The sequence below is a fragment of the Pan paniscus genome, chromosome 20 (genome assembly GCF_029289425.2).
Source record: "Pan paniscus chromosome 20, NHGRI_mPanPan1-v2.0_pri, whole genome shotgun sequence".
NCBI lineage: Eukaryota > Metazoa > Chordata > Mammalia > Primates > Hominidae > Pan > Pan paniscus.
Genome location: NC_073269.2, coordinates 62,502,772 through 62,515,324, shown reverse-complemented (window position 1 = coordinate 62,515,324; position 12,553 = coordinate 62,502,772). Strand labels below are relative to the sequence as shown.

Sequence of the window (12,553 nt, the reverse complement as noted above, 5' to 3'; positions counted from 1 at the left end):
AGGGATCTGCCTGCAGGTCCCCAGATGAGCCCCTAAGTTCTAATACAAGGTGAGCTGCCATTGGCCAATTGAGTTGGATTCATCCAGAATATTTCTCCTTGTCTTCTCTTTGGTTTAGAGACTATTTCATCTAAAGGACCCATGTTTATGTACTTAACTAGAATATTCCAGGCGCAGGCAGGTGCTGGAGTCTAGAGAGGAAAAAATTCAGACAGGATTGCTGTGTCCACAGAGCTGACTCTCTATTGGGAAGGCAGATTTGAACATTAATTACAGTAAAGTGTGAGCATTATGGCAGGACCCAGGGAATATGAGAGCTACTTTCAGGTTCTCATAGTGAGTCTGATTGTCTTTTTTCTCTCTACAGTCTGTGGTCACCTTCCACGGAAAGGAATATATTGTGCAGGACTCAGATATCGAGATGGCTGAAGCCCCCTCCAGTGTCAGAGATGATCTGAAAGACGTGTCCAGCCAACGGGCCTCCTCGGTGAACCAGATGCGTCCAGGGGAAGGCCAGGCCCGCCAAGAGCTGCAGATCCTGCCCAGGGTCCCTGCATTGTCCAGGAGGCAGGTGAGTGTGTGAGGCCTTGGTGTCTGGGCAGAGGTGGGAGAAGGAACAGGAGGAAATCGTGTGGCCGCTGGACTGATTGAGAGATTTGACACAGGACAAGATTAGAGCCATTCCCCATGGACATGATACATCCCCAAACATTCATTCCTGAGCCATCACAGAGAGGGAAGCCTCATCTACTTTTCTCTCCACCATGAGAGCTTTTAGCATTTAGGGTGGGGCGTAAGAAATGGTCTCAGTGAAATGAGGGAGGCAGTTTGCACAGATGAATGAAGATTCCTCCTTCCCCGTAGCCAGTTTCCTCAAAGACATTTAATGTAATAATTCAGCAAGGAAACCATTTTCTACAGATTGTCAATTTCTTAATTTGAGGAGTGTTTCTCAACTGGGGTGATTCTGCCTTTCTGGACACATGGCCATGTCTGGAGATGCTTTTGTGTGTCATTGTAGGGGATGGTGGGGTGTTAATAGCATCTAGAGGGTGGAGGTGGGGTCTCTGCTCTGCACAGGAGCGCCCTCTCCAGCAGGGTGATGCAGCCCCAATGCCAGTGGTGCCACAGCTGAGGGGCCTCGACTAGAGTCATGCTCCTTCCAGCGTCAGGGGCAGGGAGACGTTGGCACGGCGGGGAGAAATATGCTCAGAGAACCAAACAGTGAAAACCACCAGGCACAGGAGCTGATTTGGAATATGGTGGGTGCAGATTAGGGACAGACACAGAAATGAGATGGTGATGTTTACGTGGGGTGATGGGGTGGTCCAGGGGAAGTCTGCACGTATTTCCACACCTGTGTCATTAGAAGAGTTGGTGCATCCAATCAGAAGGGGACAGATGTGTCCCTGCTTCTACCAGTTTGGACACAGCAGTCATTACTCTTGGTTTTTCCTCTTCAGGGAGAGGACTTTCTGCTACACAAAAGTATTGACGTAACAGGTGACCCAAAGTCTCCGAGACCCAAGCAGACCTTGGAGAAGGATCTGAAGGAAAACAGGGAAGAGAACCCAGGACTGACATCCCCAGAGCCTCAGCTTCCAAAGAGTCCCAGTGAGTATGAAGACTTGGATCCACAGGGGTTAGTCCCTCTCTTCTGGGGTGCGGGGCTGGGGGCCCAGCATTATCATCCCCTGGGGGAGTTGGCACTCAGCTGTCAAAGCCTCCCCATCCTCTACTTTCCAGAGACCTACAGTCCAATGTCTTAGGCTTGAGCTTGAGCGGAAGTTGTCAGCCAACATCAGTGTTTGGTTGCAATGAGTTTGGTGTATTGAAAATGCGCTTTATTAACTGTGTGTGTGGAATCCCTTCTTCCAGCAGATCTGGTGAGAGCAAAGGAGGGGAAGGACCCCCCAAAAATAGCCTCTGTGGAAAATGTGGATGCTGACACACCTTCTGCCTACGTTGTGGAGAGAGAAGCTTCGACTCACAGCGGGAACAGAGGAGACGCTCTGAATCTGAGCAGTCCCAAAAGAAGCAAACCAGATGCCTCCTCCATTTCCCAAGAAGAGCCTCAAGGAGAAGCCATACCTGTGGGCAACAGAGAATCCCCGGGACAAGCTGGGATGAATTCAATTCATTCCCCAGGCCCTGCGAGCCCAGTCAGTCACCCGGATGGCCAAGAAGCCAAGGCCCTGCCGCCCTTTGCATGTGACGTGTGCGAGAAGAGGTTTACGTGTAATTCCAAGCTAGTCATCCACAAGAGATCACACACAGGCGAGAGACTCTTTCAATGTAATCTCTGTGGGAAGCGCTTCATGCAGCTTATTAGCCTCCAGTTTCACCAGCGAACCCACACTGGCGAGAGGCCCTACACGTGTGACATCTGCCAGAAGCAGTTCACCCAGAAGTCCTACTTGAAGTGTCACAAGAGAAGCCACACAGGGGAGAAGCCCTTCGAATGTAAAGACTGCAAGAAAGTTTTCACCTACAGGGGGAGCCTGAAGGAGCACCAGCGCATCCACTCCGGAGAGAAACCCTACAAATGTTCCAAGTGTCCAAGAGCCTTCAGTCGGCTGAAATTGTTAAGACGCCACCAGAAAACACATCCAGAAGCTACTTCTCAGTGATTGCATAATCCGGTCTATGCCTTCTGCACCAAGAAGAAGTGAATGATATTTTTCATCAATGTTATCAGATGACATTTGACACATGCAAGGGCGCCTGACACACAGAGGGAGTGCCCTAGATATGAATTGCCAGGATGTTTGAGTAAATATGTGTCCTCCCCACTGAGCTTTGTTTTCTGTTTCATTATGTCCATTGTTTTCTTATAGGTTTATTTTGGTTTGTGTTGCTGTTCTTCCAATAAACGATCATCTTATTAGTTTTCAATATTGTATAACGAAAAACTGAGTTTCCTGATTGACATGGGGTTACCCACTGTTTTGCTGTAAAGTACAGTTGTCCAAGGAGGGTGGCCATATAAAATACATAATGCCTGATGAAATTTGAGTTTCAGATAAACAATTTTCTTTAGTATCAGCGTGTTCTAAATTATTTGTTATTTATCTGAAACTCAGCTTTTATTGGGTATCCTGTAGAGTTTTCGTTTTCTTTTTTCTTTCTTTCTTTTTTTTTTTTTTGAGATGGCGTCTCCCTCTGTCACGCAGGCTGAGGTTCAGTGGCATAATCACCGCTCACTGCAGCCGCGACCTTCCAGGCTCAAGCAATCCTCCCGTCTAAGCCTCCCGAGCAGCCGAGACTACAGGAGCACGCCACCAACTTGGCTAATTTTTGTGGTTTTTGTAGAGATGGAATTTTGACATGTTGCCCAGGCTGGTCTTGAACTCCTAAGTACAAGTGATCCAACTGCCTCGGCCTCCTTAAGTGCTGGCATTACAGGCATGAGCCGCTGTGCCCTGTATTGTTTTTATTAGACTTTATTGTAATTATGATATTCAAATTTTTGAAATAATTTTTTGTAGTGATGGGATTTCTTGTTGCCCAGGCTGGTGTGGGGTGAGCCACCACGCCTGGCTCTAGACTTTCTTTTTCAGAGCTGTTTTAGGTTCACAGGGAAATTCAGTGGACAGCACAGAGTTCCCCTAGACTCCCTCCCCACACAACACAGCCTCTCCCTGCCCAGCATCCCCAGCAGAGCGGTGCACCTGTTCCATCAGTGAGCCTGCCTGGACATATCACCACCACCCAGAGTCCATGGTGTTCATTAGGGCTCGCTCTGGGTGTTGTACATGCTGTGGGTTTGGACAAAGGCCTCATGAGTATACACCACTGGAGTATCCTGGGGGGTATTTTCACTGCCCCCGGAATCCTCTCTGCTCTGCATATTTATCTCCCTGCCCCAGATGGTGTATTTTGTGGCCTAAATTTGGCAACCTCTAAATTCCCGATTTGACTCTTGAACTACAGAGGCATTGGGAGTCTCTGGTGACTAGTTGGTCTTAGTGATACTACCATCCCCTGAAGGCGTGGTTAATCCTCAGGTGGGTGGGCCCCAGACTCAGCTTCTGATTGAGCAGATCGGGCATGGGGCCTGAGAGTGTGCATTAAAATATATAATTCATTTTAGAATAGCTTTCTAAAGTCCATAGAGCTCCCTAATGCCCCACATGGCTTCCCCCATTGCCAACATGGTTCATTAGGATGGCATCTTTGAACTGACTGGAGTGATGAACTGACTGGATATATTGCCGTGATCTAAGGCCCATACCTTATTGAGGCTTCCTTAGTGTTTACACAATGCCCTCCTCTTCCTTCCTCCCCATCCAAGACACCACATTGCCTTGAGTTGTCACGTCTCCCTAGGATCCTCTTGGTGACAATTTCTCAGATTTTACTTGTTTGGGATTACCTGAGAATGTACATTTTAGGTGGTGCTCATGCTGCTGGTCTTGGGAGGACATTTTATGGATGGCTGATTGAGCTGACGGGCAGAGTCCTGCAATCTGCAGAGGTCTGGAAAGGTCCCTTCCCAAATAGGCTGGATTCATTTATTAAAGACTACTTTTGTAAGACTTTGGTTCTTGTCATCTTAATTTAAAGGAATTTAATCAAGAGACCCACAGCAGAGAGATGCATCATAGAATAATTGATTACAGAGGAAATATAATATCTTGAAAGTTAAGTGCAGAATAGACAGGACATCCTGGGAGCAAGGATTCAGGGCCGGCTGCTCCCAAGGATGAGACAGCAAAGACATGCTTGAGGGAGACTCCTCTTTATGGGAGTCTTGGATGATTACACCTAGGGGGATGGGAAGAGGTGTTACTACTAAGCATATTCTGGGTGCTCCTTTGGGCACACAGGTGCAGTAGCTGTGCACACGTCTCATTAGCGTCTTAACTGCCCGCCCAGGTGTGTGTTTTTTACTATCATAACAAGAAATGTGTCGGTTTGTGGATGGGTAAGATCAACGTGCGCATTCTCTCTACAGTGGAAATACTACAGTGGAAATACCCTACTGGAGATGGCCTTGCTTGAATGAACTCAATTCCAATGTGAACGCTGAGGCTTACTGTGTTGACTGTACAGTCACCACACGTGCAGCATCCTGAGGACGTGGTCGTTTCCTTGACTGCCTATCCTGCCTCACCCAGGTCCATTTCGGAGTAGCATTCTTTGAGGCAGGGACCTGGAGTCCACCATAAAATGTACATAGACTCCCCTTTCATTCAAGAAGTGGAGGTAGGGGTGGGTGGTGGTTCTCCCTTTTGGTGATTGGGTCCAACCTTCTTCACAGACGTAGAAAATGTGTTGATAATACCACCTGCCCGTTTAATTTCAATCATGGTGCTCTATGATCCATTAATGACATCCAATGTTTCTTTAGAGCTTCATTTTCTAATTTGGCTACGTGTTGGAGTCACTTGAGGAGTTTTTAATATTTTTTTTTAAAAGCAATGCCTGGGGTCCAGCCCTAAGGTAATGATGTGATTGGCTGAGGATGTGGCCCCTGTGTTGAGAGTTTATAAAACTCCGCAGGTGATCTAACGTGTGGCTGAGTCTGGCAGGTCGATTTTCTTTTTTTTTTTTTTTTCTTTTTTTTTGAGACAGAGTCTCGCTCTGTCGCCCAGGCTGGAGTGCAGTGGCGCGATCTTGGCTCACTGCAAGCTCCGCCTCCCGGGTTCATGCCATTCTCCTGCCTCAGCCTCCCGAGTAGCTGGGACTACAGGCACCCGCCACCACGCCCAGCTAATTTTTTGTATTTTTAGTAGAGACGGCGTTTCACCATGTTAGCCAGGATGGTCTCGATCTCCTGACCTCGTGATCCACCCGCCTCAGCCTCCCAAAGTGCTGGGATTACAGGCATGAGTTACTGTGTGTGTTCACGGTGCCTGGCCCGGGTTCCTTTTCTGCCAGCTTGGAAGGGCAACCCCATGACTGAATGTGATTCTTAGGGTGGCTCCGCATTTACATCCTTGTTACAGTGCATCCACCTGAAAGGCTGCACATCTGAACTGGGACTGTTAACACCCATGCCAATACAGTGTGGGGTGCCAAGAAGTGTCTGCTGATATTTGTGGGGAAAAAAATCTATTTTGTTCACCTACTGTATCAAAGGAAAATTTGGGGGAGAACAGTGGTATTGTTTTAAATCAGGGGTGAAAACAAGTTACAGATCTGAAAAAAAAAAAAAAAAAGACTGGAGGGCGATTTCTTAGAAAAGCAGAGGGATTTGGGGTCTCGGCCTTCGGGCTCCATCCAGCGCCATCGGCCTGGCGCTGCCGCCAACGCGGGCATGGATGGGCCCCTTCTTCGCAGACAGCATTGGACCGGGGCCCGGGCTCTAGGGGCGGCCTCCGGCCCAGGCTGGAAGGCTAGAGGCGGAGGCCGGGGATGGGGTGCGCGCGCCCAGGGACCTTCCCCTCAGTGGCTCCCCTCTGGTCTGCAGCCGCAGGGCCGTAGGCAGCCACGGCGCCCAGCCGGAACGGCATGATCTCGAAGCCCCGCTTCCACAAGGACTGCAGCGGCGCGTGGCCAAGTGGTTCAACCAGCCGGCCCAGAAGATCCGCAGGCGCCAGGCCGGGCAAGCCAAGGCGCGCCGCCTCGCCCCTGCCCCGCGTCGGGGCTCATCCGGCGCGTCGTGCGCTGCCCCACGGTTCGATACCACACGAAGGTGCGCACGGCCGCGGCCTCCGCCTGGAGGAGCTCAGGGTGGCCGGCACGCAAAGAAGGTGGCCCGGACACCGGCATTTCTGTGGATCCGAGGAGGCGCAGTCCCTGCAGGCCAACGTGCAGCGGCTGAAGGAGCCCCGCTCCAAACGCATCCGCTTCCCCAGGAAGCCCTCGGCCCCCAAGAAGGGAGACAGTTCTGCTGAAGAACTGAAACTGGCCGCTCAGCTGACAGGACCGGTCATGCCCAACCGGAATGCCTAGAAGGAGAAAGCTGGAGTCATCATTGAGGAGAAGAATTTCAAAGCCTTCGCTAGTCTCCGCATGGCCCGTCCCAATGCCCGGCTCTTCGGCATACGGGCAAAAAGAGCCAAGGAACCTGCAGAACAGGATGTTGAAAAGAAAAAATAAAGCCCTCCTGGGGACTTGCAATCAGTCAGCAGTCATGCTGGGTCTCCACGTGGTGTGTTTCCTGGGAGCAACTGGGCCTGGGATGGGGCTTAGTGGCTGTGACTTCCTGGCAGCGGGTTTGGGGTTTTCTTGAAAGACAGTCCAAGCCGTGGATTATGCCTTACTTTCTGTGTTAAAAAACTGTTGGTTGTTTGGTGTGTGTGTGTGGGGGGGGGGGGGGGGGGGGCGCAAGAAAGAAAAGAAAGAAAAAAGAAAAGTAGACGGATTTGCTGGGCACGGTGGCTCACGCCCGTAATCCTATCACTTTGGGAGGCCGAGGCGGGCGGATTGCCTGAGCTCAGGAGTTCAAGACCAGCCTGGACAACACAGTGAAACCCTCCCTGTCTCTACTAAAATACACAAATTAGCCGGGCGTGGTGGCGGGTGCCTGTAATCCCGGCTACTCCGGAGGCTGAGGCAGGAGAATTGCTTGAACCCGGGGGGCGGAGCTTGCAGTGACCCGAGGTCGCGCCACGGCCCTCCAGCCCGGGCGACAGAGCGAGACTCCATCTCAAAAAAAAAAAAAAAAAAAAAAAGAAAGAAAAAAGAAAAGAAACGTGGAGGGATTCGGTGTGGGTGAAGTTGCTTCAAGCTGGTTTGGTACAAGAGCCTTCCAGCCATTCCTTATCTGTTTAGAAGTGACGGATCCACCCACCGCCAGGACGGCTCATCAAACAATGGAACCATTTGCCCTTATGGCGCACAGCTGTAATAGCCAATCATCTCCAGGTGCCAAGCGTGTCCTCTCATTTCATTCTCAACACAATAACGAGCGGAGGGCGGGGACCATTTCAAAGACAAAACGTGGACACCGTTTTTACAGACAATGATGTTTGCACAAAATGATTGAAATGACCTGGCTTTCACAACGATCCAAAGCTACATAGAAACAAGCATAAATCTCAACTCAAGCCTGCCAGGCCCCATCCTGTAGGCACAAGTGAAATGTGAAAACTTGACCCATTGTACTAGTAGGTGGAGCTGCCACTACTTCAGTCATTGAATTGGTCTGACACATAGAATTGGGCTGACTGCCGACTCCTAAAACTAGAATCTAGACATTGCAGGTACATCACTCACAGCTCCAACGAATGCCTCTGCCTTCATAGAGTAGCTTTCTGACTTCTGTTTAGCATTTTCTCAGAAGATGCCTTGAAAATAGCCCATACAGCCAACCGCGGTGGCTCATGCCTGTAATCTCAGCACTGTGAGAAGCTGAGGCAGGTGGATAGCTTGGGTTCAGGAGTTAAAGACCAGCCTGGGCAACATGATGAAACCCCATCTCTACAAAATATACACACACACAAAAAATTTGTAAGGCCTGGTTGTGCACACCTGTAGTCCCAGCTACTGGGGAGGCTGAGGTGGGAGGATTGTTTGAGCCTGAGAGGTTGAGGCTGCAGGGCGTTATGATCGTGTCACTGCACTCAAGCCTGGGTGACAGAGCAAGACCCTGTCTCAAAAAAAAAAAAAAAGGACAAAATAAGAAAAAAGAGAAAAAAGATAACAGCCCATATAAGGGAAGGGAAGGAACCAGGAGCTCAGTGAGGATGGCAACAGAGTCATCCAGGCTGATGGCTGTTGGCTTGACCATGAATACTGAAAGTTGAAATGGGGAGAACTGGTCAAATGCTGAATTTGTTTTTAAGTTTTAAGAAAATCCTGGCCAGGCATGGTGGCTCACGCCTATAATCCCAGCGCTTTGGGCGGCTGAGGCAGGCGGATCACTAGGTCAAGAGATCGAGACCATCCTGGCCAATGTGGTGAAACCCCGTCTCTGATAAAAATACAAAAATTAGCTGGGCATGGTGGTGTGCACCTGTAGTCCCAGTTACTCAGGAGGCTGAGGCAGGAGAATTGCTTGAACCCGGGAGGCAGAGGTTGCAGTGAGCCGAGATCATGCTGCTGCACTCCAGCCTGGCGACAGAGTGAGACTCCATCTCAAAAACAAAACAAAACAAAACAAAACAGAGAACCCCTTATCTTTTTCGTATAGTTTTACTGAGGTATAGTTGATATACAATAAATCACACATATGCAAAGGGTACAATTCAATGAAGTTGAGAATACTACTCAGCAGTAAAAAGGAATCATTGATTACACCCAAGAACATGAGTGAATTTCAAAATAATTATGAAGGTGAAGGAGGGCAGATAGAAAAGGAGTACATAAGGTATGATTCCATCGCTAGAAAATTCTACCACTAGGCTGGGCACACTGGCTCATGCATGTAATCCCAGCACTTTTTGGGAGGCCCAGGCAGGCAGATCGCTTGAGCCCAGGAGTTCAGGATCAGCCTGGGCAACATAGTGAGACCCCAGCTCTACAAAAAAATAGAAACAATTAGCCGAGCATGGTGATGTGTGCCTGTGGTCCCAGCGACTTGGGAGGGTGATGTGGGAGGATCAGTTAAGCCTGAGAAGCTGAGGCTACAGTGCGCTATGATTGTGCCACTGCACTCCAGCCTGGGCAACAGAGCAAGACCCTGTCTCAAAAAAAAAAAAAAAGAAAGAAAAAAGAAAAAAAAGGCAAAAATAAGGAAATTCTGTCAGTGATCTGTAATGACACAGAGAACACCAGTGGTTGTCCAGGGATGGAGTTGTGGGAGGGACAGATGATGAAGAGCCTGGGGAAGCGTTGGAGGATGGTGGGGATGTTCAGCTTCTTGATGACGGCAATGACTTCATGAGTATGTACAAATGTCAGAACTTGGACTCTGGACATGCAGGCACAGGAACCAGCTAGAGGAGCTGCTGCACAGCAGTGTAAATGCACCAAATGCCACTAAACTGTACAGATAAAACAGTTAATTTTATGTTGCGTGAAATTCATGTCAATAAACACATTAATTAAGGTATAGGATTTGTTGAGAGACTGAGTGTGTCATGTGAGGGAAATGCAGGAATCAAGGATAACCCCACAAATCTTGTGGATTGCACATCAAGGGGGCTGGAGCCACCCTTACGTGAGGTGGGGAAAGATGTGGTCGGTCTGGGATGTGTGGTGATTGACAGGTCTGTTAGGCATCCAAGACAAGAGAAACTCCACATCCCCATGAGGGAAGGATGGTGGTTGGTCACGCATTCTTAGAGAAGGCATTATTTTCTGTCTGTCATTATTAATATTAACTTTATAAATTTACACATAAAAATGGTACATATTCAGGGCGTACAACACAATGTTTTGATACATATATACAACGTGCAATGGCTAAATCAAATAATTTGACATATGTGCGACCTCACATACTTATCTATTTTGTAGGATGAGAACATTTATTTATTCAGTAGGGTCTGGCTGGAGTCCAGTGGCACCATCACAGCTCACTGCAGCCTTGACCTCCATGGCTCAGGCAATTCTTCTGCCTCGGCCTCCCGAGTAGCTGGGACTACAGGCGTGCACCACACACCCAGCGAATTTTTGTATTTTTTGTAGAGACAGGATTTTGCCATGTTGCCAGGCCAATCTGGAACTCCTGAGCTCACACAATCTTCCTGCCTTTGCCTCCCAAACTGCTGGGATTACAGGCATGAGCCACTGTGCCAAGCCTGATGAGAACATTTAAAAATCTACTATGTTAGGCCAGGCGCGGTGGCTCATGCTTGTAATCCCAGCACTTTGGGAGGCCAAGGCAGGCAGGTCATGAGGTCAGGAGTTCGAGCCCAGCCTGACCAATATGGTGAAACCCCATCTCTACTAAAAATACAAAAAGTAGCCAGGCACGGTGACATGTGACTGTAGTCTCAGCTACTCAGGAGGCTGAGGCGGGAGAATGGCTTGAACCCAGAAGGCGGAGGGTGCAGTGAGCCAAGATCATGCCATTGCACTCCAGCCTGGGCAGCAGGGCGAGACTCCCACTCAAAAAAGAAAAAAAAATCTACTAGGTTAGCAATTTTCAAACATACAATACATTGCTAATAGCTGCAGTCACCATGTTGTACAACAGATTTCTTAAACACTTTTCCTGTCTAACTGAAATTTTGTATTCTTTGACCAACATCTCTGCAACTTACCCAGTCTCCTGCCTCCCTCAGCCTAGGTTACCAGAGGCTGGAGAGTTCTAAGCTGAGGACCTGATTTAGAGATCCTCAGTTGGAGAAAGTTTTATGACACCACATACAGCTTGATGCCAGGAGCACCCACCTCAAGCTAGAGGTATGGGTCTTATGTATCCGCAGGGAAACAGACGCATAATCTAGGGCTAGCTGTCTATTTATTAGACCAGAAAACTCTTGAAGGCAAGGACTGTACTCTGTACCTCTTTTTATCTTTTTTTTTTTTTCCGAGACAGTCTCGCTCTGTCCCCCAGGCTGAAGTGCAATGGCGTGATCTCAGCTCACTGCAACCTCTGCCTCCAGGGTTCAAGTGATTCTCCTGCCTCAGCCTCATGAGTACCTGGGATTACAGGCGTGTGTCACCATGCCCAGCTGATTTTTGTATTTTCAGTAGAGATGGGGTTTCACCACGTTGGGCAGGCTGGTCTCGAATTCCTGACCTCGTGATCCGCCCGCCTCGGCCTCCCAAAGTGCTGGGATTACAGGCGTGAGCCACCATGCCCGGCCTATCCTCTTTTTACATTAAACGCTCATTAAGATTGGTAAACTGAACTTCAATTAAGCAGATAATATGGAAAACTCAGATAACCTGGCCCTACAGTTTTCCTGCTTCAACACTGGTTCTTCTTTATTCTGCAAGTTTCATGAGAACAGACTTTGTCCTACTAATTTTTTCATAATTTTTTCTTTTTCTTTTTCATCTTTCTCTTTATTCTGACACACTATGGCATAAAATACATTTCTTTTTTCTTTTTTCTTTTCTTTTCTTTTTTTTTTTTTGAGACAGAGTCTCATTCTGTCACCCAGGCTGGAGTGCAGTGGCGTGATCTCAGCTCACTGCAACCTCTGCCTCCCCAGTTCAAGCGATTCTCCTGCCTCAGCTTCCCAAGTAGCTGGGATTATAGGCGACTGTCACCATGCCCAGCTAATTTTTGCATTTTTAGTAGAGACAGGGTTTCACCATGCTGGCCAGGCTGGCCTCGAACTCCCGACTTCAGGCGATCTGCCTGCCTCGGCCTCCCAAAGTGTTGGGATTACAGGCGTGGGCCACTGTGTCCAGCCCATTAAATACATTTCAAGAGGTACGGGGCTGCTCCTTGTTTGGTCTCTGGTGATTTAGATGAGGCAGGACTGAGCCCCCAGGAATGTGAGTATTGTCTCAAAAAGTGAGTAGCAGCTACTGTGAGAAGTTCAAAGGCCCAAGTCAAATCCTGGGCATATCCATGGATGTGTGGTAGGGCACAGACTCCAGCTCTCATGCAAGAAAGAACAGGAGTGGGGATTTTTCCATCCTGGATGTCTGTCATAGTGGGTTCCTTAGTATCTGATTCATCAACGGAAACGTTTATCCAACACCAAAGACCACTCAGGGCATAAATGCTTCATTACCCAGTTTCCTGGCTCATATGCGT

At 48.7% G+C, this 12,553-nt stretch overlaps 1 protein-coding gene and 1 pseudogene across 30 annotated transcripts in view; both read left to right on the top strand.

Moving 5' to 3' along the window:
• Positions 1-2,895, top strand: part of ZSCAN5A (zinc finger and SCAN domain containing 5A) — a 91,697-nt gene extending 88,802 nt beyond the window's left edge. For 16 of the 30 annotated variants that reach the window (XM_055104320.2, XM_055104322.2, XM_055104328.2 and 13 more), the window contains 3 exons: positions 368-571; positions 1,464-1,614; positions 1,879-2,895. In XM_055104320.2, coding sequence (XP_054960295.2) covers positions 368-571; positions 1,464-1,614; positions 1,879-2,630 — 1,107 coding nt within the window. In that variant the 3' untranslated portion in view covers positions 2,631-2,895. The remainder of the gene's footprint in view (positions 1-367; positions 572-1,463; positions 1,615-1,878) is intronic. The other 14 variants (XM_055104335.2, XM_057300731.2, XM_057300730.2 and 11 more) reach the window with 1 other exon arrangement.
• A 2,277-nt stretch (positions 2,896-5,172) lies between these two features.
• On the top strand, positions 5,173-10,161 carry LOC103784702 (large ribosomal subunit protein eL13-like; annotated as a pseudogene).
• The last annotated feature ends 2,392 nt before the right edge of the window (positions 10,162-12,553 follow it).